Raw genomic sequence first — 27,896 nt, 5'->3', positions numbered from 1 at the left:
TCTATGTAGGTGTATGCTGTATATAAAGGGCCAATTACCAGATCCGATATTCAGGGTTTTTATGATTAATGCAAATGAAAATAAATTAATTAAAAATTGCACTACTTTCCCTTTGACACAGCTTGCAAACTGCAGTGACAAGTAACTTAATCTATATTCTCAGTTCTCTGTATGTTGTTAATTTGTTTTGCTTTGTTTTCGTTTTTTTATCATTTAGTCAATGTCATCATTTTCATATTCATTATCTATTTTTGCATGAATGTTTACAGTATTTTATAATGTTAATGCAATGAATATATCGTAGGCTATATTTATGGACCTGTTACTAAAAATGTGTATCTCTCAGCAAACCAGGTGGACATTTCCTGCAAATTTACCTGTTCTGTGGTCTTAGAAACAAGGCAGCATCAGGAAAGAAAGTCTTCGGATGAGTACTAATTTCAGACCAAAGCCTGCAACCTGTTCCCTGTGCCAGTCTGATGACTGCAGCTCCAGCAGGCAGCTGAACCAGAGCACAGCGCTGATAATGGGATGGCAGGGAGATCCAGGAATTAGACTGACTTGACTTCCACCTCAGCCATCTGTACTCTAAAACCATAAGCAGCACTGAACTTGAGGACTGGACGGCAGGAGAAGGCAGGAGGTGCTGACAGTTGGAAGGAGCTGGTTTCTACAAACAAACAAACAAACAAAAATTATTATGGAAAAAGGTGAACTAAGGAGCAAAAAACAGGTGAAACCATGTCAGCTGTCTGGATCAGCAGAGCAGACTTCACTGATACCCTTATTTCCAGTGGTGAGAGAAGTATTTTTGAGCTTTCACTTAAGTAAAAGTCCCAGTTCATATTGTCAAAAATACTTTTACTTGAATAAAAAAGGATAAAAGTAATAGCAGCACTGTACTTGTTAGGTAGCATAATGGCTCCCATCAGTCTAATACCATATCATAAACTATATCATCTGGTTATTGTAACTATATCAAGAAGAGTTTTGAGGTTCTTTAATTTTAATTTTTTAAATTTTCGGCTACACTTTGGAGGCAAATATTGTAGTTTTTGATCACTACATTTATTTGCACATTTTAATACAAGTTACAAGGCATCAGAGACAAGGTTGACAATTTTTAAATAAATTTGATCAATATTTGATAAAAGTAAAAGTAGTTGATCCATACTTTACAGCATACATACATTTTAAGTAAATGTATAGTTTACTTTAGTTGGCTCCATTTATTGCCAGAAAAAAAGTAAAATGTAGAATAATTCCCTTTGAACTGTAGTAGAGAAGAAAAGTAACTTGAGACTGAAGTAGTCAAGTAAAGTACAAATACATTATACTATTCGAGCAAATGTACTTACTTGCTTTCCAGCACTGCCTATGTCTAATAAGACATTAGACGACTTCTAACCACCATTTATGTTTCGATCATTGGACACCAGGGGTCAGTATAGCTTAAAAATTAATGGGCGTGAATACTACGTATTGTCTTAATAACCCCATTGATCGATTTTATTCTGAAATGCAATGAAATTCTGACACTTTATTATCATTATTATTATCGACCATGTCTTGAAATGTATACTTCTCTGGAAAAGTCAATCTTATGCAATGTCATGAAGAAACGAGTTTTCTGCACAGCTCCAGCTATGATCTGTATAATTATTTCATTTAAGAATAATATTCTATTGACTGTCTTTCAGTTAGCCTCCATATGTGTCCTCCTGTCTACCTTCCTTGACCCTTGACCAGTTTGAGAGTTTAGGGTTAGAATTTGAAGAAGACACCTTCCCCAGCCAGAATAAATTACATACGACTCTAATAGTCTATGACATTGTCGCAGTGATGAATAATCTACTTCATGCACTGCAGTGAAGAATGCATTCACTCCATCTCTGATCACACTAATCCATTCCTCCATGATTATAACATTGCCAATTATTCAGTCATACGAGCTGCCAGAATGATGTAGGTCAGCAGGAGATCCCTCAGAAACCACATTACCCACAATGCACCACCGCATACACACACCACCAGCACGGCCTCGCCTCGTCCCTGCACCCTGCAGCCTCCTCCTTTTCGTCCGCGCAGCCTGATCTGCTCGCGTATGATGGGAGTAAGTGCGCAGCCAGCGCGCATGCTCCAACCCATCCCCATGTTCTCTCTCTCGGGGGGCAGAGGAGGCGCTTGTCCGTGCGTATGTGAACGGCACCCCGGCGTGTTTGGATGCAAAGTCAGACCACAGACTGACAGCTCGGTGCTCGAAATGTCGCGTCTTTTTGGGAGATAAAGCCCGTTTGTGTGCGACGGAGCTGCGGACAGCTGGCTGAGCAGTGCGGACAGGGACTCCAGGGAGCGGGTTTAATGTTTTTTTTTTTTTTTTGTATTTGTCGCCAAACTGGGTTACTGACCTGGATGGTTGGTATTATTCCTCTTGCTCGGATGCAACCCACACGCCCATGCGACGATGTGAGTGGATGTTGCTGCCCTCAGTGTCCAGGTTAGGTTACAGTAGACGTTGAATGTTTACGTATTGAAATAAGGCTGTGAGGAGCGGAGGACGCAGACGGTGACTGGACGTCTGCAGCATTTTACGCGCGTGGTAAATAACCAAATAATTATTACAATTATAATTATTAGTATTATTATGATGAAGATATTTAAATAAATGGACCATGGAGCCGGTGTGGATCATCGCCTCCAGTCGGATCTGAGACACTGTAACGCGGCGCTGCCTCTACCAAACCTCCGCTGACAATATTATCCGTGTGATGCTTTGGACATTTGAATATTAAAAAAAAAACAACAACACTACTGATTGTTGATCTGAAACTATCCATCGCGTGCTGGATGATGAGAAATGCTGGCGTCCCTTCCCTGTCTCCAGTGAGGAGGAGTTCCTGCTCTAACCGAGGACTCGACACCATCACCATCACAAATGTAGCCCAGCAGAGGCGACTGAACCAGGCCGCTGCACAGAGACGGAGGCCGGTTTGTTGTGCTGCTCACACACGGCTGGATGCTGCAGCTGAACATGGAGTCACTCATTGAATACCTGCTTGTTTCTGTGATTCCCCAGCTGTCTTAGAAAAAAAAATGGACGGGGCCGTCTTTTATGTAGGGTTTAGCCTGGACCGGCTTGTCGGGATGTAGGGCGCATGTATCGGCGGATATTCTCCCAACGCAGTTTACACTAGCAGAGATGATCATGGAGATGGCTGGCGGGGGAGGTGCATCTACCCTGGGCTGCTGGATGAGAAATAATGAGGAGCTCTGCTCAGAGGATTTTACTCAGCTCACACACAGACTGCGGTTTTTATTGGCAGCCTAAATAGTCCATATTTCATGTTAGAATAAAATCAGTTTTGGGTTTATTGCCGAGTGTCTCTGAAGCTCCCAGAGTCCAGACGCTTGTTCTCAATGGTCAGAGGAGGGTTCTCATTCAAAACTTCATTTAGTTTTTGTTATTTTTTTTTGTTTTGAAGTAGGTAACTGTTCAAGAATCAAGTGAGATAAATAATGTGTGTACTTCATGCCACACTCACTCGCTGATCAGAGAAGACATCACACTGAAGGCATCTGCTGTTTCTTAGATGAACACATCTCCCCGTGGCAGCTTTCTAATAGACACAATTGTGGAAACAGTCAATTAGTTTTTCGGTGGGGGGCTCCGCTGCTCTGCTGAGTGTCATTGTCTGACCTGATGTAGGCCCACATTGTCCCCGAGTGAACTTGCCTTTGGGAATACATGTTACTTACACACTGCGTAGCAACAGCACAGCGGCAACCGGTGACAGGATTTGGCACAGTTTCAGCAGCGAGATGTGGTGATGGGGGAGAGCAGTTGATCCCCGCTCCCCCCCACTGGTGGTCGAGGACGCCTCGTCTCTGTCAATGGGCCCTGTATGGATTTTGCGCCTGAGTTGACAGAGGGCAGACCTGCAGCGTCAAACACATGAATCCATACGGCAGAGCGAGCAGCACAGCAGCCCCCCTGTCCTGCACCAGCTGTGGGGGCTGCTGCTCCCCTCCTCCCCCCTGTCTAATCCCGCCTGGTCCCCCTTCCTCTACTACCTCCTCCTCCTCCTCTATTCCCCCGAATATGACCCCCCCGCCGCCGATGTTCCCGGCCCCGGTCGTGCAGGTGGAGAATGGTAGCAGCTGGAATTCCTCCAACATGTCCTCCTCCCCAGACTCTCACCCTGGTCACCGCTGCGGGGCCAACAACCCCAACCCCTACTGGACGGCAGTGTTCGACTACGAGGCCACAGCAGATGAGGAGCTGACCCTGCGGCGCGGGGACCTGCTGGAGGTTCTCTCCAAAGACTCCAAAGTGTCTGGGGATGAGGGTTGGTGGACAGGCAAGATCCAGGACAAGGTGGGTATCTTTCCAAGCAACTATGTCACAAAGGGGGACACTGCCAACTACCAGCAGCTGACCGCAGGAGGGCTGGTGGCAGGCAGGGTGGGCGATTGCCCCCTGGAGATAGACTTCTCAGAACTGCTCCTGGAGGAGGTGATAGGAGCTGGTGGGTTTGGGAAGGTGTACAAAGGAATATGGCGGAGAGAAGTAGTAGCAGTAAAGGCTGCCAGGCAAGACCCGGATGAGGATATTAGTGTCACGGCGGAGAGCGTGAGGCAGGAGGCCAGGCTGTTCTGGATGCTCCGGCATCCCAACATAATTGCTCTCCGTGGGGTCTGCCTGCGGGAGCCCAACCTGTGCCTGGTGATGGAGTACGCCAGAGGGGGGGCCCTGAACCGAGCACTTGCTGGAAAGAAGGTTCCTCCGAAGGTTCTGGTGAACTGGGCGGTCCAGATTGCCACTGGGATGGACTACCTGCACAACCAGGCATTTGTACCCATCATCCACAGGGACCTGAAGTCCAGCAACAGTAAGTGAGACCGTGTAAATAAGCAGATCATATTTTTGATTCATGCAGATTTGTAATAATGATGATAACATTATGTGAGCTGAAGAGGAGAGTTGTTTTGGGGGGTTTCTCTCCTCAAACCAGAATCTGTTTTGTGCATAAAACAGGGAAGGAACAAAGACCAGAGCTCTGAACTCCAGACAAAACATTTGCACCTGAGCTTGAGCTCTGTCAGGCTAGAAACAATTGCAATCATACCTGAACATTTGACAAGACAGTTCTTAGTATGTGTTCTCCCGAGCTTTCAACTACATCTCGTGTATTTTATCAATTAATGAAGTTCATCAAGTGACCTAAAATAGTCGTACCGAAGAAGAATGTCACACTGTAACTCTTTTATCACATGACCACAACATGGCTGAAGGCCCCAGAATATTTACATATGTAATACAGAATCAAACACAGTAGAAAGTGCCTAAACAAATGCACAACACACAGGCCTACTGTGTGAACTCAACTGTATATATATATATATATATATATATATATATTCTCAGATTATTACACTGAGGTGAAACTAATGCGACAGGCCCCATGAAGGCTGTAATGTCCAGTGTTGGCTGAGACTGTTTCAGAGCTGTGTTGGTTGAATTTCATGATCATTTTAGGGGCTGCAGTTTGACCTGCTGATGAATCATATTGAGTCCCTCTGAAAGCAGTGGCTAACATGTAGTCTGACAAAATGGAACAATAGAAATATTACAACACTGAAAGCGTCATGTATGGTTCTATAAAAAGCTAGTAAGTGGATCTTTAAAGGAACCATTTCAACAAAAGGTTAATTACAGGCCTGTTATACTTGTTTGCATAGGTGTTAGCTTGGCGTGCCTAATAAACTCTACAGCTAAACAAGCCATGAGCTAATCTGCTAATGGAAGCTAGCGACTGCCAAGGATAGCTCATAAGGGGTTGGGGAAATACATTTCAGTGCTTTGGCAGAGGTAACGTTCAGATATTTTGCTGTGGTTTGCTAGAGATTTGGAGCTGCAGCTGCAACAGTCCTCAGGCATATTCATTCTAAAATCATAATGAAAAAAAACTTGAATTTATGCTGTGTACCAGCTTGATTTACTCAGACCCAGTGCCATATATACTTCCAAACAAATATTTCAAGTGATCCCTTTTTTGTGATAACTTGATAATTCAGATGGACCTTGTAGTTGCAGAGATACTTTGTTAATTATCGAGCAGAGACGCAAAATATAGGCTAGTACTTAACAGGTTTAATTTAAAGGGACTCAATGGAGCTTTTATGTTGTGGTGGACACTTAATTTCTACATTTTCTACTGTTGCTCTCTGTCAGTCCCTCACAAAGAAATCCACAGCCCAGCACCATTAAACAATTTAAACAAATCGTCCAGAGGCTTGTATAAGCATCCAAGAGAGGCAGAGAAGGTCTCATTGTTCATGTCATGTTACATTCTCTCACATGAGACCAATAAAAAAGTGACTGACACATATATATTGCTGCAAACTGTCAAGAAGCTGGACACAGCCAATGTTTATTCATTTTTGGTTAAAATATGAATGAAACTATTCATCAGTTATCAAAATAGTTGCCAGTTATTTCTCTTCAATTGACTAATTGATTGATAGAATATTCATTGCGGCTGAAGCTTAATTTATTGTTGTGCATACACAATAGCAGCAACAATCTTCCCATATAACTCAACATGTATAATTTAATCCTTTAATATGGGAAAATATTTGACATATTAGTTATTTTTAAAGTACGGAAGAACAGAACAGCCGACTTAAATAAGAGTAAGACGTTAATGCTAGTGACAAAAAAGTGCAAAACATATTTGTGAAATGTTGCTCTAATAGTGAATTGCCCCCTTTTCTGATATTGACATGTTTGCGATTTACATCTGTGTATGGCCTCGTCTACTACTCCCTCTATTAGCTTGTGTGATATCCACTGCAACAAATAAGTGGACGGCTACAAACATTCAGTCTGCTCCTAATCAGTTCATGACGTTACAGAAATGTGATTACAAGTGTTGTCATTGAATACCGATTCGAGCTGACACGGGGAGAGAAACTTAAATTGGACCCAGCGGGGAGGCCTGAGTCCTGGAGAGCCGGTCTCCTTCTCCCATCTTTTCCCTGTCATCTCTCTCTGCACCTCCTCCTGCTCTCCATCCTCCTCCTCTCTCCTCCCCTCCTCAAGGAGAGCAGTTCTGCTCTGCAACTCACTGTGCTATTTTTGGTCCTTTGTGCTACTTGCTGTTTAAAGACGCAGTTGCAGTTGTTGGTGCATCAAAGAAATAACACACAGCGACCATCTAAGTGCATCTGAGTGTGCGTAGACGTGCAGGTCAGACTGTATGTGTTTATCTCAAGTGACATGAGTGATGGGGGAGGGAGTGTATAAATATGGGTGGAGTGTGCAGGATGCTGAGTAAAGGCCTTTTTACGAGGGAGACAGAGCAGAAGTAAGCGTTGCTCGAACACACTCGCTCCTGATCTGCCGAAATGTCTCCTAATCTCGAATCCCTGACTTCTTGAGTCGCTCACTTTTCCGCCTTGTTCGGAAACATGCTTGGCCGTTTCCCATCTCTCCCTCCTTCCCGCGCGGCTCCAGCCGTAACGATGGCGGATCAGATGCGTATTGGACAGCAGAGCCTTGGCAACAACACCACAACGCTGCCTTTTCCATGGTGACATGGGCACTGCTTCTGTGTCACTGAGTCATACAGCTGCTAGCCGCTGTCAGCTGCAGAACAAAATGTCAGTCCCCAAATTTAGAGCATTGTCTGTGTGAAAATAGCAACTGAAGAAATGCAGGAATGTCTGGGGCCCTGTTGTTTTCCCCTTGAATGATGATCTTGCTGAAAATGTGTGGGCACTAATCGTTAAGTATGTGATTAGACGGTGACGTCACACCCATACTGAGAGATGTTTGAATTAGGCCTGGAGAAGCATGGAGAGATACTGAGAGAGCGGAGAGTACAGTGGTGGAAGAAGTAGTCAGATGTTTTACTGAAAGATACAGCAGAATATGTAACACTACAACTCGGGATGTCAACCAACTGTTAAACCATGTATCAGTTAATCGCCAGGAATATTTTTGACTGGTTACGCATGTTGGTCTATAGCTTAAATTGCATACAGACACTGTTAACGGTGTCTCCTCAGCTACAAAAGTGAGCACGCTAAAAGAAGCTCAGTGTGGGAACATTCCTCCAGAGAAGCAATAAGGCAAAATGTAAAGAAAATATGTGATGATGTACCTCAATGAAACATTGTTAGCCTGTCTGAGGAAGGCTCGCAGTCAGTGATCACATTTCCGATAGACAAGGGGCGGAAGTACAGGCTTCTAATCAGTTCGGTATAGGTCGAGGGATTCAAAGAGTTGGGTAACATTACTAGTCTACGTTTTGACACTGAGAGCTTCTGATGGTAATAAGAATGATGAGCTAAAAGTCAAGCTAGCCAGGACAGGCCGGCTAACGTTACCTCTAACAAGCGACTCCCGGAAATCAAAGTTAACTTCACAGCTGTAATCGGTGTTCCTGGTGTTACACGGTGGTCAGGTGAACATCGATTACTTTACCTGCCCACCAGTCTCACCACCATTATGATAAATAGATGCTACAAGTAAACTGTGGCTGGTGTCCGTGCAGCAGCAGGGCCAACAACAGAGTTGCAGCACAGTAGTAGCAACAGTCACATAGAGAGTTAATTGACATGTAACTGGGTCATTTTACTTTCTAAACTGCAAGATAGTTTTACCTACAATAATAAATCATGACGTATTAGTTGATTTATATCTGTATTGATAATTTTGAATTGTAAGGCAATAGGAGTAAATGAATATTTCCCTCCAATATGTGGCATTAAATGGAAATACTCCAGTACAAGTACCTCAAACTTGTATTAAAGTACAGTACTTAAATAAATGTACTTAGTTAACAATAGAAGAGCAATATAGATCAGGTCGTAGAGAGAAAATAAAGCTTGGGGACCAGACAGGAGACTGATGGGAAAGAGCGAGAGAAGGAGAGCGTGGGGGATAAACAGCGGTTCATCTCAGTTTAGGGTTACACCTCAGCTCATTGTCCAGGTGCGCTGGTCTCAGGTGTCCTCTTCAAACCGCCGACCACTTGGCATCAGTGCGGATACAGAGCAGCTCAGGCCCCCGAGCCTCTCCTCTGTCTCCCATCAGCCGGCTCCGGCGCTCAGTAAATGATCTTCCTCCTCCCACAGAAGAAAAACTCATCAAGGCAAAAACGTGACACTTCTCACAGAGTAAAAATGTGCATTTGAAGCTCTGCAAACATTTTACAACACAGGGATTTTATTTTTGGCTCACTCAGATGCTTTCATCTAATTTTATCCCAGCCACGTTAAAGGTTTTATTTTTCTCTTTCTTTCTTTTTTAAAATTTTTTTTTTTTTTATAAAAGTGTGTCCTCGTGCATGAACGAGAGCGTGTTCTGGGTTTTAACCTGCTGAGTGTTGCTGTCAGTCAGAAACACAGTGGTGAGTGAGTCGCTGTAACAGGGATAATCTGATTACCATGACCTCCTTAGATAGATGTCACAGCGTGTTTGTGGGTTGGCAGGTTCATTGCCACCCATAGTCATGCCTTACCTGTCACTCTGATCCTGGATCAGCCTCCAGTTTCTCAAAGCATAGGGCAGCAGTCCTCCTCGATGGGATTAAAGTAGAAACACTGGGAAGACTCAGGTTGCTGTCGAGCACATGAAAGATACAGTGTATTGATATAATATCCACAAACATTGATTAACATGTTAATTATTTTCTTTATTAATTATCTGTCCAACAGTCCAAAAACCGTTAAGATATTCAGTGTTGTAACAATGAATTAATACTAGAATGTCATTCTGTAGCTCGATTACATCCACCAAGGCCCAACAGTCCCCTTTAACTCAATCAAACCTCATCCAATATCAAATAAAGCATATTTAAATCCCCTGGATCTGATTTGTATTTCAAATTGTATTCACTCATAGATACCAGCCACCTGAATACACCAGATTTTCAAGTAAATATTATTATTTATTTTTTAATCAAGATCCATTGTTCCCTTAGAAAAAAAACATGGTTTTTCACAATGTTAAAAAAAAATGAGCGTAAATTCCTGGATCTGTCCCTTTATCCGAAATCCACCCAGCCCCCTGGTTCTAAGTCAGCCCTGTTGAGCGCTGTATGATGGTGAAACGTACCAGAGTGAGTGGACCTTGAGAGGGGATTGTTTTGGTCTGCTCTGTTTCTGCCAGGATGTTAGACTGAGTCACGGCTCCTTTTTACAAGGTGCGTGTACGTCACTGACAGTCACTGATAGTCACTGACACTTTAGAGCTATAAAGTGGCTGTGAGTCAGCTGCAGGTAAGACAATACAGGTGGGCCGATCACCTGTCGCAGACATGCACAGTACCTGCAGCCTGCGCTTACATACAGTAAATGTCATATAGTTTGACTCAGTGTGGACATTCATACACAGACAGTATTTGTAGTTCCCTGTGAACACCTTGGATAAGACGACTCCATGTTAGTTTAACCCTTCTTACAACAAATGTGAATTTTAAATTTAAGTGTAGGTGAAGTTTCTTTGATGTTTAAATGTGAATTGCAGAAGCTCATATATACACACCGTAAAGAGAGAGCGCAGTTGACATTACCTGCTGTTTTGACTGCTGCAGCCTCAAATAGAAGGCATGTTTACACAGTAAACAATCATCTGAATAGTGTCTCAAAGGCTTGTCAAGCTCATCCAGCATCGAGATCGCAAAGCAAGAAAAGACAAACTAATGCAATCAGAGTGCTGTCTCTTTGGCCTTTTTCTTTTCATTTTGGTCTCTGTGTTAAACAAGCTGCCATGGTGCATCAACAACAATGGCACTGGACATAAGAGCCGTAATAGCTAGTTAACAGATTAGCGAGGCGAGATATGGTCGCTGTCACTGAAAAGCCTGCATCTGGCTCTGTGTGTGTGTGTGTGTGAGAATAAGAGTGAGTCTGTTGAGGAAGGGATTAGAGTGGTGGCCAGTGCCGGCTGCTAATCCCTTAGAGAGACAGAGCGGTGGAGGCCGAGACTGTGACTAACCGGAGTGTGAACTAGCAATACGGCTGGTGCACAAAACAGAGAGGAAGAGACCACTATCACGCGTCTTTTAGCCTCGGGTGCTGAAGTATTTCACAGGCGTGGATTAGAGGAATGATATGCATGTTTTATATGAGCAGATATGGCTCCTATATGATTAAGGGTGCAGATTAGTTGTAGATGTTCTGGTTGTGGGAAAGTCTGACTTTCTTTCACCAATGAATAAAGAAATAAAGTTAAGTGAATGACTGTATTATTACTACACTCATGCTACTTTAAATCACATTCAGTAAAATCAATTTAACTGATACACACCTTGAGTGAAAGACACCTCACTTAGATTAATTTATGTGGAGATTCAGGTATCAGTAAATACTAAGGAGTTGCACATCTCAAACTCATACATAAAATAAGCTTGAATATATTGACAGACAGGTGTAACTTTTAAGTAGCAACTTAATCTACCGCTACATGCTAAAACATAACCTCTTTAGAGATGTACTTAACAAATCTGACCTGACCCTTAATAAAATGCTGTTCGATAATATCTTAACTGTGAAAGTTGTAAATTGCATTTTATAAAAATAACACAACAAACCAAAAATGAGCACATAGCCTCCATTAGCATACCCAGCATGAACAGTACTAGCCTGCTAACTCTGAAACACATTTCTCTATGCATGCATATATAGATAACGTTAAAACAAACACCTATGTTTACAATGTTGGTGGTTAATATTTATAGATAAACAGACCAGAGGGTACCGACATCCTAAAAACTGGATCTAAAAATAAGGTCTGGGTCACCTCCAGGTGTAGCTAAAGGAACCAACTGAAACAGCTAGCAGCTAACGTTAGCTTGCTGCTAACGTTAGCTGCAATAATGACATATTACAAAACATCTAAACTGTTACCTGCTGTGAATGTTTTGTCTGACTTTCACTAAATATTGAAGCCCAACAACTTCCAGGTGTAGCTCACTTAAAATGACAAGGCTCCTGTTAGCTTGCTAATATATTAGATAGCCATTACCTTTATATTAAAAGTTAATCAAAAATGTGAAGTGGTACATTTTTAAATGTCATTATGCTAAAAACAGATGCTGTCCCTTAAATTTCAAAATATGATTCCAATAACATTATCTTAAAGATTTAGTGTGTAATGTGAGCCTATTCAGATATTTCTACTCATTCTAAACTGTAAATACTTAATACAAACTCTGAAACAAACACGTCTCCATGTCTAAAATAAACAAAGTCATACCTACATTTACAAAGGCTTGGGAGTTAAATCTGATTGGTAGTTATTGATGCTACAATGACTTGCAGTCTACATAATTGATTGTTTTTTGGATTAGGCTACAGGTGCTTTCTAGCCACCAGTTTCCCTATTACCTCACCAGCTAAAGCTTTGTTAAACTTTAATTTATCAACCAGAGTAGGTGAATCACCAGACTGAAGCTAACCTGTTACTAAACGTCTGCAACCCAATCCTGATACCTGGAGAGCTGCATATTTGCAGTTGTACAGTCCTGCTGTGTCTTTGATCGTTGTTCAATTTATGATTTTTTATTTATGAACAGAAAACCAGGATTTAAAAGAAAAAGTGTAGAGAAAATGTTCATCCCATTCCTAGAGAGAAGCAGGCTCGCACACAGAAAGATCCCAACAGACTTTATATTGGGAATGTCTGCAAGCGCGGTGCTTGTGCAGTTGAGTTTGTTGGCCTGTGTGCGTATGGAGGCCGGACAGCAGGACACGCTGGCGCTGAGGCAGAGAACTCACCCCCCCGAGTATCACACACATGTACACACTCACTCACGAACACGCCGCAACATGACAACAATGACCCCATTCTCACACAGCAGCCCAAGACAGAGCGAGGGGAGGACTCACAATGGCAAGAGTCACTGTAAAGGAGGGGGGTGAAGGATGGGAGATACAGGCAGCGAGGCGCGACTGTAGGCCATGAATGACAGAACGGAGAGATGGATGTAGAGGCGAGGCAGGATGGGTAGAGGAGCTGAGCAGGAATGCAGTGGCTGTAGAGAAACCCCTGGAGGCTCGGTTGGGAGAGGGAATGGTAAGATGGATGGGGGAGGGAGAGATAAAGGCAGGAGGAGGGAAAAGTATAAGGCCAGTTTGAGACGAGGTCAAAGCATTCGTCTTTCTCTCTACAGATTAAGGCTAACGGTATTGATGGACTGTAGGCTGCAGTTTTTTCCTCTATCAGCGTCTGTCTGTACTGTCGGCCTCATTATACAATACACCTCAAGCTGAAGTCAAATGCGAAAATTGTGGAGCACCTGCACCCATATGAGCACCAGCACTAGTTTGTATTAGGAGATAAACAGACCACAAAAACAGATTTGTTATACTGACAGCCTCTTGGGTCTTTTCCAAATTTGTCTCGCACTGAACGTTAGATGCATTTATGGGCATCACAGCTTCTATACATAAGAACAATAATGTCAGTTAATGTGGCAGTGTGTGCCAACTCTTCAGCCAGGAGTCTCAATCAAAACAAAACAAAAGATGCCAGTGATTTTGGGAGTTGCTGTCTTTATGGCTAAACAAACCCTCATTGCTAATAAAAACTGGCTCTCTGGCTCTTTCTAAGACGTTACAGCGACAAGCGGCCAAATTAAATTCATCGCTAACTTGGTTTGTATTCTGTTGGAGACATTTGGGATGATGTCAGCACACAACAAAATACTGCATCAGAGCTGTCAGAGATCTTAATGAACAAATTCGCAGTAATGACATTATCACGATATCTATAGAAATAAAAAAATGCTAGTAATCAAATCTATCTAACATAATAACAGCGGTAAAGTTGTTGTAAGACATTTTAATGCAACAATGTGCCCCAAAAAACAAACTGCAACACTGATGTTTTTTCCTTCTCTAGGATTGATTTGTTGTTGTATTTCTCTCATGTTGGCACTTTCCATTCAGACTCGTTGTCTTGTGTCACATTGAGATTCAGTATCACCGCTGCAGCTTCACTGGAGTTGATTTTTCTACTTTCTCAGGCATCAAAAATGTGAGTCATGTTCTGTCTCAATATCACTGAACAAGGATATCATTTGAGACTCGTAGTTTTACTCTGACAGGTGCAGCAGCGGGCGAAAAAGCAGAGAGACAATGAGTTCTCCACTGACAGAAGCCTCATCGGAAAGTAACACCAGTCATGATGTGCACCATTGGGGTTAATTTTACTTTCTCGTGGACAGGCTGGCCACATAGAACAGTTAAAGAGCTTGAGAGTGTTAGCTGGATTTTGGACAGTTTCTCAGTTCTCTGGCACCATGTGAGCTTGGCCACACGGCTAACAGATGTTTTGTATCGCCTCGCTGTCAGAAGGGAACACTGCCGAGTTTCAGTCCGACTCCGTGAGTGAGAGACAGAGAGAGAGAGCCACAGTACAGTGACACAACTAAACCAAACACTGACACCAGTCAATGGCTGCATGATGCTCACACGCTCACACACACACACACAATTATTTTTCTCCACTGGTCGATGACAGTTGATGGGAGGCCAGTTAACAGTGATGACTCCCCAGCGCTCTCTTTTACTGCATTGCAGCCCGGGCTCTCTGTGGATCTGCAAAGCACACTAACACACATTTACGCCTCCTCCTCCTCCTCCTCCTCCTCCTCCTCCTCCTCCTCCTGCTGCTGCTGTGTGTTGTTGTACATTAGAGACTGCATAATAGATAACAAAGCTGTGTAACACTGCTCAAGGATGTGATATGTAATTTTGATGTCCAAAGTAAAAATAAGGAAGATATTAGTAAAGAAACGCACATTTTTTTCTTTTTTTAAAAACTTCTTTTTGTGAAATGACATGAAGATGTATAAAAAAGTATTGCATAGTTTAAGAATTATCAGAAGTTATAGTCACAACATTTTTAATTCAAATTGATTTCTAGGTTTCAGGACTCATTCCTGTGTCACTCGATTAATATATGCAAGTAATATAACCACCGGTTAAAGCTGCTGTAAGCCTTATTTTCTTCAACTTTGTCTGTCGTGTACTGTCCGTCGTTGTTGGCCAGTATAAGCAGCAATGTGGAGCAGTTGTATGGGGCATTTTATTTTAACACTCAATAAATGTAAATTCATATTAAATGAGCGTGTTTGCATAAAATCAGCATTGTACAGGCCTGTGTTTTATCCCAGATGACGCAGGATTGTATTACATAGTGTCAGAGTGACCAAAAAGAGTAGTTGAAACAGATTTTAAGAGAGACTAACGGGCCTCCTTTAGGGACTTTTCATTGTATTAATCTTGTACTGTAGTTTGATTTGCTGCTTCTGATCGTTGTTCAACTATACATTAAAATGTTGTCATATTTTAGTCTTGAAACATCCACGCACAAGCAAACAAACACATGCTGTACTGCGGTGAATTATATTCTTGCTGTGGATTTGCATAAGCAGACAAAAGGCTGGATCTTATAGCTTCAAGTGTTCCCCAAAGACTCGACTTATGATGAGGACACAGGTAAACAAGTGGGGCAGTAAACGCCACAGGCAGCGCCTTTCCTCGTCATCGACTCAGATTCACCTCAGTCAGATGGCGCGAGAGGCCGTTCAAGAAGAAAAAGAAGTGAGACTAAACAATACACGTGTTTCTCCTGTTTTACTTCAGCCATCACAGTTTCTAAAGTCAAGTTTCCTGTGGAATAACGGCACAATATGACTTTGTGTGTCATGGAGGCAGAGGCGTGTATTTCAGTACAAACACAGCCACACACTCACACTAACAGTGGCACCTCCTGGGCTGTTGTACAGTATGTTTGGTGGCTGTTGACTCGACTGTTAGAGGGTCATTGTTGATGCCAGCAGCCTGGCACGGAGAGTCGGGCGCCAGGCCAATCAGAGAGGGTGCTGGGTCGCCCCTGAGCTGAACGTCCTTCACCCACTTTCATAGTGGAGTCAAGTAGAGGACACTTAAGTCAGACAGCACACATACGCAGCATGTTTGCATGCAGTTTAGAGACCTGAGAGTCAATACTATGATGCAATGTTTTATTTAACGTTTATGTTCTCTACTGCAGAGATTTGACTCGTACACATGTTGTTTCATGGACAACCCGCTGAGAGCACAAGTCCATCTTTAACTCATGGATGATAAAGCAGCTACGCGGAACGTTTTCAGTGTCGCACCAGCAGACTACAGAGCTGCTTCCAGACTCACTGGAAAGTGTTGGGATGTTTTGCATCATCATAAATTACTTCTGCAGTCCCTTTTATCTGGAAATGTGAGGGGTTTACAGATCCAGATTTTAGCCTCTTGAAGTTCTTACAGATTCGTCAAGGCTGCGCCAATTAATATCAAACATGTTTTATATTTACGATTTAAATTTTGGATCATTACATCAACACTTTTTGAGCTGTACCACAACAACTAACACGAGAGGCCTCCTGAAGCAGCTGATGGTCCTCTCAACCAACAGCAAATGTTGGAACCCTGGAGGCTAACGTAAGCTGGCATGCAAATGTTTACAGAAACTTCAAATCTCCCTCGCGGGACTCACTCTATGTTGACCGTATCTCTCTGCTAGGACTCTTTCAATCTTCTGCTTTTGGTTTTTGTCACTGCATGGCAGCAAGTTGTTGCATCTCTCCAATTTCCATGTTGTTTACATCTGCTTCCCCATGACATCACGTGAGCGGGATCAAGTGTGAACCCAGAGGGCTGAAGCAACCCCCCCAGCTGTTTGACACAGTGGTGCCTCATGACAGTTTTGTCAATCTAGAATGAAATTCTCCGAGAGTGATCAAGACACGAGGACATTCTTTCACTTTCTTCTTTGGGGAAAAGAAGCAGTTTTTTTTTTTGTTGTTGTTGCAGTAGAGCCGATTAGATCTGCTTTCAAATTTTTGCAATTGTTGCCCACAAAAGCAGCATAGCGCTTTGCAATTCATCAACTTAAAGCCCCAATAAAGGTTCAGATCAGTCATCCGTCATAAGCTCATAACTCTCTGTGAATTCCCACACTGTAAGTACCACATTTTTCCATACCACACACACACACACACACACACACACACACACACACACACACACACACACACACTCCAAGCAAAAAGAGCCGAGGGAAAGCCACCTCATTTAATACCTCAATCTCTTCTGAGAGAGAGGCTGCCCGGTCACACGAATCTGGCAGCTGCGTTTGTGTGGAGACAAAGTGAATGGCTGCGGGGTGAAACTGTGCCACAGCGCGGCTCAGGATTAGAGCCCCTGATGGCCTGTGGTGGTCCAAGTGGAGCCAAGCTGGGGTATCAATGACATGGGAGCATAGTCACTACAACCTCCGTATCAAAGCAGGGGGGAGCCAGGATGAGACCCAGAGATTAGCTACACGTCTGTTCATCAGCGCTGAAACTCTTTAAACACAGCAGATGTGACTGGTAAAACTTTTAGACAACACAACTGAATTGTTGTGATGGAAAAACATCTTCTAGCTGCTAGTGTGTGTGTGTCTGCGTTTGAATCTTTCTTATTATATTTGAACTTGGGTTTTAAGTGATGGAGGAATTTGAAAGTTTTTGTGTGTGTGCGTAGAGACGTTTTATGTCTTCCTATACTCCAAATCTCTTGAGAGACGAGATGTGTGAAAGCCGAAGGAAAATGGAGAGACCTATTGAGATACAAAGACATCTGGTATGTGCTGCCAGGAAAATGACAAAAGCTCTCCCTCCAGTCATCTCTTTCGCATCTTTTCATCCACTCATTATTGCCGTCTCTTTCTCTCTCGTAGTGCCTGTTCCTTTTTCTCCCCCATCCCGCTCTCTGTTTCTTGCCTTTTCAGCTGCTTCTTCCCAATATTTCATTCTTCCTCTCTTGCCCTCATTTCTACAGCTCTTCCTCTCCTCCCTCATGACATTTTTTGTCCCTCTCTTGCCTCCTTCCTCCTCTCATCCTCTGTCGTCTCCCCCCTCCCCCATTCCTCATCTTAAAACCTCCACCCTGCGTCGCCTCCTCATCTTCTTACCCCCCCCTCAACCACCACCACCATCTCCCACATTATGTACACACAATCTACCTCTCAGTTACTCTGTTTTTTTGCTTTCCCTGCGTCTCTTCTTCCATGTCTTCTCCCCGGTGTGTTGTGATCATCGCCAGGCTGGCGACAGCTGCAACAGCAGACAGTTGAGCTGTGGGCACCGACAGAGGGAGGGCGGGAGGGGAACGGGGGGGGGATGATGATGATGATGGGGGAAAGAGTGGATGCGAAGATGAAGAGACAGTCATACATAGTAAGGTTGGAGGGGGGGTTACTTTTTTTGTTGACAAGGTTTTGATCTTTGCCGAGGCAGAAACAGAGACGTCGGGCCTGCGGGGCGGAGGACCGGCTGTTCAGCATCCCACGGGCCCGTATCTCATCTGTGTTGATGCTCCGTCGGCCCGCTGCCATGCAACTCAAGTTGCTGTATTTGTGTCCCTGACGCTGGGGCCAGTACAGAGGTGGTGGTGTTGTGTCTAAACAACCAGGCAGCTCCAGCATGCAGGAGGACGAGTGGGTGGAGGATGGTGTGAAGGTGTTGTGTGAACTGGGGGAGTCAGAGTAAGAGGGAGGTATCAGAGACTCTGTTGGGTGTTTGTTGGAACGTCGGAGCTGATTCGCTGACTTGGCGCCACGGCAACAGCTGTTCCGCCCTGCAGGCTACACCTGTTTCTGTGGGAGGGAGGAGGAGGAGGAGGGTGAAACAGAGACTGATGAGGGAGAGGGAAGAAGAACAAGGTTAGAAAGAGAGCAAGAGAAACATCTCATTGATTCAGAGAAACAATCCTCCTCAAATACTGAGGATTTTTTGTCTATTTCTTGATAAATCGATGAGTTGTTAGGTCTCTGAAATGTCAAGAAATGATGAAAAACTGAAAGATAGATGATTTATTGTCATAGAAGAGTAAAGAAACCTGAAAATATTCACATTTAAGAAGCTGGAACATAGAAATGTGTTTCTTTCCTCTAAAAAAACACTGAAAGCAGTTAATTGATCATCAAAATAGTTAGTGATAGATTAATTAATGGAGTAATTGATTTATTGTTGCAGCTTAAACCCAACAGGTTCTTCCAAAACAGCAATACAAAACATACATAACATTTACAGACTGTACATCATTAATAAAAACGTCTCCAGCCATGCCAGCAGCTCTGTGAAGCTGTTCTTGGACACAGCAGTGCTTTGAGCTAAATGCTAACATCAGCATGCTAACATTACCAGGCTGACTTTCTTTGGATAAACAGGTATAAAGTGTACCACACTTACCATTTTAGTTTAGTGTGTTATTTGCCATAAGCACTAAACTCACAGTGAGGCTGAGGCTGACATTGGTTTTGCAGATATTTGGTCCATGATGAAAATATTTGACAAATTAAATTTAGACCGTTTGATGAAGGCGCTCGGTCATCATAGACAGCAGGATTCATCCTCTGGGCACCATGATTGTCTGCACAAACTTTAAATGACAATTCATCAAATAGCTAATGACACGTTTCACTCCAGGCTGCAGTCATAAAGACAAGGTCAGGGTGGCGGAGTGTGCTGTGGCTCCAGAAAACAGTGGCGGCATGAGCATACGTATGTGCAGATTACTAATGTCAGGCCGCACAGCTGCATGAATCTGATTGGTTGTCAGCAGCTTCACAGCTGTGAAAGAGCCGGTGATTGCGAAGCATGTTGGAAGACTTCAGTGCCCCGCCTGAACCGATGCTATGCCTCACTGCTCGCTAAGTATTTTGTTCACACAGTTGCTCTCATCCCAATAGAGAATCCACTCAATTTAAAGGGCCATTCCAACTGTTAAGTATTGAACATTCAGAAAGTTAACAGATTGTAAAAGAGCCAATGGAGTGCTCAAGCGAGAGGGGGACAAAAAGCACATCATCCTCATAGGGGCATGGGTTTGTTCTTTCCCTTCTTTCCCAGCGTCATAGTCTCGCTCTGTGACCTCTGCCCTTGTTACCATAACAACAAGTTAATGACACAGCACACTGAACTGATCCGCGGCCAAAATAACACAGAACAATATGAGTTAAACAGGTCTAGCTTTGTGTATCCCTCACTCTTTCTTTAGACTGAACCGTCTACGGACATTAGTGAAACTCACAGAGATTTATGATGCTTTCATGAGGCGCTCTTTAGATCTGCATGGCGTGAGCTTCTGTGGCTTACGTCTCATGTTGGGATATGTAGATGAAGTGCAGAACTGCGGAATTAACTGTTCCTGATCAGTCCTGATCAGATTAATTTATTGTGAAAATTAGAACAAAAAAGTTGATTTCACTTGCAAGTTCACAGGACCACTGGCTGGATCACCAAACAAAATAAAACTAAGACAGTAACATAGAAAAGAAAACAGGGAGGGAGATGTTCTCTACTTTATTCACAAGTCACAATGCTGATATAAAAGAGAGAAGGAAGATATTTTGTAATTGGCTGCACAACATTCAGAGAAAATGGACGCAGCGTCAGCTCTGACCGGTTACACCACCTGCAGCGCCGTGATCAGCTGATCACACGGACCAAATCTCTCAGCTGACTGTTCACATGACCACGCCCCGAACTCTGGCGGCTGATTGGACGCTCTCACATTGTTTATTTAAGGCGAGGCAGCAACAGAGAGACAATAACGTTGGCTAGTCGGTCAACGTTCAGGTGGAGTGTTGTGTTCTTTATTGAAATGCTGAAACCCTCTCTTTCAGACAACACGTGTACAGATGCATGAAAGTGTAATTCTGTTGATATTCTGCCTTATAATACGTAGAATTTAGATTTTTTGAGATTGAACACAATTCACTGTCAGAGTTCTACGTCGAGACAGATGTTTTTGAACTGACATACAGTGGTAATCTTCACGTTTTTTGGATGCTATAATGTTTTGATTTTGTAACTATTATAATCAAATATTCTTGATCGGATAAAAAACAAATTCCCTTTGCTGCCTTCAACTCCTGCTGACATTACAATCCCCTGCATCATCCAGCTGGGCCTCAGGTTTTAATACTGTCATGTCGTTCTAGTTGTGTTGTTAAGTGTCTAATCTTTTAGTTTAAGTGCTGACTCCGTGTTATTGTTGAAGCGGGTTATCTCTTGTTGACCTGCAGGGAGTTTCCAGATTAGCGCGGCCACATACCAAACATGCTGCTCTGCTTGTTGAAGGTGTTTCAGGCTCTGCTGGAAGTGGCTCGGACATAAATACCTTCGCTCAGAAGGCCTTTTGATTGCATTCCTCTGTTGTGAGATGTGTGAGTGGACCAATGTGTCACCTGTACTCACTGCACCGACTAACAAGTCTGCAGATCATTAGCGAGGTTAAAGCCTGGCTGGTTACTCCCCCGCCAGTGTTTGAACAGCCGCATTTCTCAACACTCAGCCTGGGTCACAGACTCACAGACTGAGGGAAGAACGGCAGCGGTTTAAAGGTTGAATCAACACTGGAGATAACTGCTGCTGTCTGTGGGTCCCAGCATTTGACTCTCCGGCCACACCCCGCTCAGCAGGTGTTTTTGACAGATGATCAATACTACTTGGATGTAATAGTAGTGTCTGGATTGTGGCCAGAACTGCAGCATCCTATTAGGTTTCACACTGTGGGTGCGCACAATACCTTAATGGGTTTAAAGAGCACTGATACATTTTTCACAAGGCATCACGGCCGAGCAGGAGCCTTTTTGTCGATGTCATCTGGAGGTCTTTGCTGACTGAAACTGCTTTCAAGTCTTTGACACTGTTGTCTTTAACCGGTAACATGACATTGCAGCTTTTTTCATTGCGACCGGCGGCTCTGCAGCTCGCCCTGTCAGTTGGCCGGTCCACAAAAATATCCCCGCTGTTTGACGGCCACAAACAGTTGACAACAAGCTTTAGCCCCGGGAGGCAAAATTGTGTATGAAGGCGTGTGTGAGGGTTTGTGTTCTTCCAAATGGGTCAGTGGGCGTGTGGCAGTGGGAGGGACTACAACAGAAAGATGCATAACACGCACACAAATTCACCTGGATGCATGTGCACACTTGTTTGCAGCTATTTACGATTTTTATTGCTTTTATGAGTCCTTAACTTATTGCTAATTTATATTTAAAAAAATGATTATTTGTTGGCGTGACTGCCACTAATCTACCAGGTTACATTCGTGGCTCTCTGTGGGTTCAAACATGACACGAGTCATTGATACGTTGATAAGATCTCGTGTTTGATATCGGCTTTGCACAGAAAAAAGGTTTTATCAGTGGACGTTAGACGAAGTTGGTCATATTCGCTCAAAGCTACTGAAACAGTGAATCATTTCAATGTGGCATTAAAAAGCAGCACGGCAGCATTTGTGGCGTTATTGATGATATGATATCGAACTCTGCTGAATGTGATATTTCCCATAATGCATGTAGCTCTGGGAGACTTCGTAGTAAGCAGGGAGCTTGTCAGCAGTTCGCCTTCCCTCTCATTCGTATGCTGTCATCTAATTTCAGCTAACATTTCCAACAGCGCTGCCACTGCGCTGTGTAAAAGCCACATTATCCTTGAGGACTTTTTTTTTTTCTCCTTTTTCTGTGTGATAAAAATGTGCTGTGATGCCTCCGACGGCCTCCCGGGTGTCATCTGTGTATCACTGCTCTTCAGGTTTCCAGTCTGCCAGTCGAATACAAACATGTTGATCTTTGTGCTCGACGTATGTAAGAACTGTTTGCGGTGGTATAATTATACGAGGGAGAAGAGAGAGAGGGAGCAGGTGGAGGTGCTGCTTCGCTCACACGTTCAGTTTCTTTGTTTCCTCCTCGCTCTGTCATCAGCCTCCACCCTACAGCCCTGTATGGATGTGCTCCGTATTTATACAAACCAGGAGAGGAGGACAAACCCATCTAAGCATGCAAACGCATCCCGTCCATCCACTTAGCTGGTCTCGACTCTGAAGAGACAGCTGTGTCGCAACAGAAAAGATTTCCTCGCTTTTGTATTCACATTTTAAGATACTTTATACTTCTACTGACCATATTTAAAGAATAAATATTTACTTTTTGTCATTCTTAATGTATCTGACATCTGTAGGTAATGGTTGAATTGCAAGTAATACATTCATATACCAAAAATTCAATCGGATATTATGCATTTTTTGTTGATTGTACCACTCAAAAGTGTAGAAAGTCAGGCTGCAAATAATGAATGATTTCATCATAGATTAATCTGCTGATTACTGAATAATTACTTTATTGATCAATTAATCATTTGTTCTATAACCTATCAAATGTTTGTGTCACTCCTTCTTTCCATATTCAATTGAATATCTGAAACAAACAAACATAAAAATAGATTACTTATTTGGTTATTTGCCAAAAAAAAACAAATACCAGTTAGTTATTCCTGCTTTTCATTCTATTTTCATATTAAAAAATAGGAAATGAACTAAAACTGGCCCCAGGCTAAAATAGATTTTGATTTGTGTGACCCAGAATGATACACAGATGAAATCAGATAATCATTTTTCAGAGAAAGTGACAGAATAGCCTTTTTGTCCGATGTTCAGATAAGATTAAATGAGATTATGAAGTTATGATATTTTAAGGCCAGGAGAAGCGGCAAAATATTTTCTTCTGTTGCTCCACTTATCATTTAATCTGCAGATTATTTTCCTTACCAGCAATTTTGTCCACAAGATATGGATGAAAATATAAAAAATACTTCAAGCACTGAAATTAAAATGCCACTGCAACTGATAAATTGTTGTTTTTTAGTGAAACCATCTGAGACATTTAGAGGGGAAATATCTCTCAGACGTCTGTATGTCGATTGGTGCAGGTTGAGTTTTGCTTGATGACGAAAAGTATTTGACCTTTAGGATACTGCTGACAATCGATTAAATGATTAACTGAATGTTTCAGACGTATTACAACATAGTTAAACTTCCACCTCGACCAGCTCTGCTGTTAAAATGCATCAATAATAATATCCACCAAAGATGAGTAAAATGTTGGACTGTGCATTACTTTTACTTGTAATAGAGTATCTTTTACAGCAGGTAATTGCTACTTTTATTTCAGTAAACAATGTTGATACCTCTCTCTGACTATGTAAGCATCTGCAGACTGACTGGGATCAACTCTTTATCACTGAAACTGGTCTCCTAGCGAGCTTGTGGACAGAGTCGAGCACAGAGAGGCACACCTTTATCACGTGAAACCATGTATGTGCGTGTGTGTGTGTGTGTAAACAAAGACGCCGCTGTGTGTGCGTAGCCTCTCTCCACCACCCTTTGCATACGCCTGTAGATAAGTGAGAGGGAGAGAGAGCAACCCCCACCTGCCTCCCGGGGCCTGTGAACTGTGTACACTCCAAATATTTCCATAGCCGACTCTCACACGGAAATGAAGGAGGAAGTCGCACAGAGACGCACAGAGACGGAGAGATGAGGTTCAGTACCGACAGAAGGATACTGTATGTTTTTGAAAGGACTGTCACTTTAACTGATGTACACGCATAACACTGCAGACTGCAGGACCAGAGGTGATGGTTCAAGGCCAAAACCTGAATAGCTTGCAGATCGGACCACACCTGTAATGTAAACACGGCTGCGTTACTGAAGCTTTTACATTTTGATTCACGTCATTGGTTTTCAGACCAAATCAAGCTGCTGCGCTGAGAAAGATAACATTGAATGTAGGTATCTGCTGGTTATTTTCTCTAGTCCGAAGCACAAAAGTCTTTATTTTACTATCATACATAACTAAGAAAACCAGCAGATATTCACATTTAAGCACTCATGTTCATTTTGAGATATTTGTACTTTACTTGACTATTTCCATTTCATTCTTCTTCTACTCCACTGCATTTTACACGTTACAGCTGCAACATTTAAGTGATGAACACATTAATACGTCTGTAGCTATAATCCACTGACATGTTCTGAAATTTGCCGCTCTGCGTTATGAGTGTTCTTACTTGTGGCCTATATTTTGATGCCCACTGATGCTGTTTGAATACAGGACAGAATATTTCTACACTTTAGTCTTAAGTACTTCTCTATACTTAAGACATTTTAACCAGTGGTTTTTTTTTGTAGTTGATAGAAAGCATTTTCTTTTATTGATTTTAGTGTAATAATCCCCCCTCCTCCTCCTCTTCCTCCTCCTCAGTCCTCATCCTGGAGCCGCCGGAGGGGGACGACTTGTGCGGGAGGATCCTGAAGATCACGGACTTCGGTCTGGCCCGGGAGTGGCACCAGACCACCAAGATGAGTGCAGCGGGGACCTACGCCTGGATGGCCCCGGAGGTCATCAAGCTCTCCCTCTTCTCCAAGAGCAGCGACGTGTGGAGGTACTACACCTGTCTTACTCCACCTGATTTATACAGAAGTACAGTCACTGAGTACATTTACTTGTTGTTGTTTATTTCTACTTTGCATCCTGAATATGTCACACCCTTGGCAAGTTTTGTGCTATTACGTGAAAACACACGCATTTTCCTCTCTCTGCGTCTCTCGTCGCAGTTTCGGCGTGTTACTGTGGGAGCTGCTGACCGGCGAGGTTCCTTACCGGGAGATAGACGCGCTGGCGGTGGCTTACGGTGTTGCAATGAACAAGCTGACACTCCCCATCCCCTCGACGTGCCCTGAACCTTTCGCTCAGCTGCTGGGAGGTAAGCAGGCGGTACTTCTGCTCAGGCGGGGAAAGTAAAAAAAAAAAACCCAGAAGTCTCGCAGTAAAACAACAGCTGCAAACACAGTGAAAACAGTCTTATTCATTCATGGTTGGCAGGTTTAGCTTATTGTGTCCTTGCGCTTTCTCCTCTGGGACTCTTCTGTACATCAGTAATCAGATATGACCTTAAACATGTCACTGATGATACAGAAACTCTGAGAAAAAAAGGCCCTTTGGGTGTTTGCATCCTCTGACTTTAATATAACTTTCCACAAGTTTTTGAGGTCACATCTGATGATTTTTAAAACCTTTTTGTCTTGAATCTGAGAGCTGAGACGAACGCCAAGAGTTAAAATGGTTAAGGACCGTCTGAAAAATTTCATTAAGTTGCTTTTTATATATCCTCGTCGTACTCGCCTGAGCTCCCCTGGGCCCAATTTCTCCTTTTCACCTTGCAAATAATCCAGGCGACGCTTTGTTAATGGTGGTGGAGCATTAACCAGCTCTTGTTTCACAGTTCAGGTCATCTCTGTTCGAACACACACCTTCCTCATTTTCAAATTACCTTAATGTGCTCATCCCCAAGCTGCTTCCTTTATGGGCAGGAGAACTGCAGGCCGAGTCTTTTACATGTCGTAAAAAAACAAACAAAAAAAAAAACAGGGAGGTTATTTCTCAAACTGTCAGCCAACTTCAGCCACCTCCTTCCACTTCCCTCCCACTCTGCTCCTAAAGCTCCTTTCCTCCTCACCCTCCCTCTCACTCCACTTCATCTTATCCTTGTTCATCCGTTAATCTCTCCTTTTTCATCCCTCGCTGCTCTCTACACTGTTTACTCCTGTCATCATCTCACTTTCATCTCCTCTCTCCTCCAACTTCATCCACACACTCTTTATGCTAATTTAGGTTACCTCATAAATAAAATGCTACCTGAAACAGCTCTCTGGTTGCTCTCAAATAACATTTTTACTTTTTCCTTTGTTGATGCACTTCCTTGCATGTTTTTTTTTCTGGAGTTGTAGAGACAGTACTGATCAGTTTGGGGCTCAGCAGACTACTGTAGGTGTGCACCATGTTTCTACAACACTGTCAGTCAGGGTTTGGCTCATGATGGCTGCCATATGCTGTCCCATTTTGCTGGCTATCACTTCTCATATTGCCATTTCTGCTGCCAGAAAAAACAAATTATATATATATATATATATATATCCAGACCAAAATTTAATGGTTCAATCCTCCATAAGTTATTTGATAACCTGACTGTATAACATCCTGTTGATACACTTTGACCTGTATTTTGATTGAAGTTTATTTTACATTTATCTTTTTGTCAAGAAATCCCATTTAAAGACGAAGACTGGATTGATCCCTCTAATGCATTTTACCTGTGTAGTTAAAGCCCGACTCATCCCTCTCCTCTGTGAAATAAGGCTTTAATATTGTCCAGTAATTATTAAAAACACAAAAAAGAGCCTATTTTTTCCTCTGGGTGACATGTTCCTTCATTACCATGAACACTGACATACTCTAGTTCTATTCACAGCACCACATGTGTATTGATCCACCGATAAAAATAGTCCCCCAAAAAGAGCAGTATTTACTATTGTAAATTACTAGTTACTCGTAACATTTGACAAAAACTACAGTACCCGAGTTGTTTAGAAAATTTTTTTGTTTTGTTTTGTAAATGAAACTGTATGTTAGATCTAAAGACCCGTTTTTAAAGATTAATGCAAGCAGCTTTAACTACTTGCTAGAGCACCACGTGTGTATTAATCCACCACTAAAAATAGTCCTCCAAGAAAAATGTATTCATACACAGCTATTAACTAATGTGCCCAGATTTATTAGGAAATTGTTGAGCTCTTAAAAAAACAAAAAAAGAAATGAAACTATATGATTGAGACATGCTTTTATGATGTAAGAGCCACATTGTCACTCGCACAAACACACACACACACACACACACACACACACACACACACACACACACACACACACACACACAGTCTGTTTGCTGTAAATATTCATGAGAGCACATTTTGTGTATTAATCCCCAGCTACAAATAGTCCTTCACAACAGCTTCTAGTCGGCAACAAAGACTTTTTAGTCCTGTTTGAATAACATTTGCAAAAAAGTACAGTGCACACTTTTTTTGTGCCCAGGAAATTATTCAGCATTTTTTAAAACAATGAAACTGTTTGAAACCTGTTTTTAAAGATTTATGTTTTTTAGTTGGGACAATTT

The 27,896-nt window shown here is 42.7% G+C and overlaps 1 protein-coding gene and 1 long non-coding RNA gene across 5 annotated transcripts in view; one reads left to right on the top strand and one right to left on the bottom strand.

Moving 5' to 3' along the window:
* Positions 1-201: 201 nt before the first annotated feature.
* On the bottom strand, positions 202-12,081 carry LOC119033371. 4 transcript variants are annotated; one of them, XR_005079236.1, is made up of 4 exons: positions 11,917-12,081; positions 9,528-9,627; positions 8,982-9,132; positions 202-670 (listed from the first exon to the last, which is right to left on the bottom strand). It is a non-coding gene; the product is annotated as an uncharacterized LOC119033371 (long non-coding RNA). The 4 variants fall into 4 exon arrangements; XR_005079233.1 differs by lacking the exon at positions 202-670 and having other exon boundaries at positions 6,501-9,132; XR_005079234.1 differs by lacking the exons at positions 202-670; positions 11,917-12,081 and adding an exon at positions 11,758-11,900 and having other exon boundaries at positions 6,501-9,132.
* Positions 2,151-27,896, top strand: part of map3k10 (mitogen-activated protein kinase kinase kinase 10) — a 35,839-nt gene continuing 10,093 nt past the window's right edge. Inside the window, exons 1-3 of the mRNA XM_037123307.1 lie at positions 2,151-4,889; positions 25,145-25,325; positions 25,498-25,646. Of these exons, the coding sequence (XP_036979202.1) occupies positions 3,953-4,889; positions 25,145-25,325; positions 25,498-25,646 (1,267 nt within the window). The 5' untranslated portion in view covers positions 2,151-3,952. The remainder of the gene's footprint in view (positions 4,890-25,144; positions 25,326-25,497; positions 25,647-27,896) is intronic.

Source organism: Acanthopagrus latus, chromosome 2 (assembly GCF_904848185.1).
Source record: "Acanthopagrus latus isolate v.2019 chromosome 2, fAcaLat1.1, whole genome shotgun sequence".
Classification (NCBI taxonomy): Eukaryota; Metazoa; Chordata; class Actinopteri; order Spariformes; family Sparidae; genus Acanthopagrus; species Acanthopagrus latus.
The sequence above is the reverse complement of the archived record's forward strand: the minus strand, read 5'-3'. Positions and strand labels throughout refer to the sequence as shown.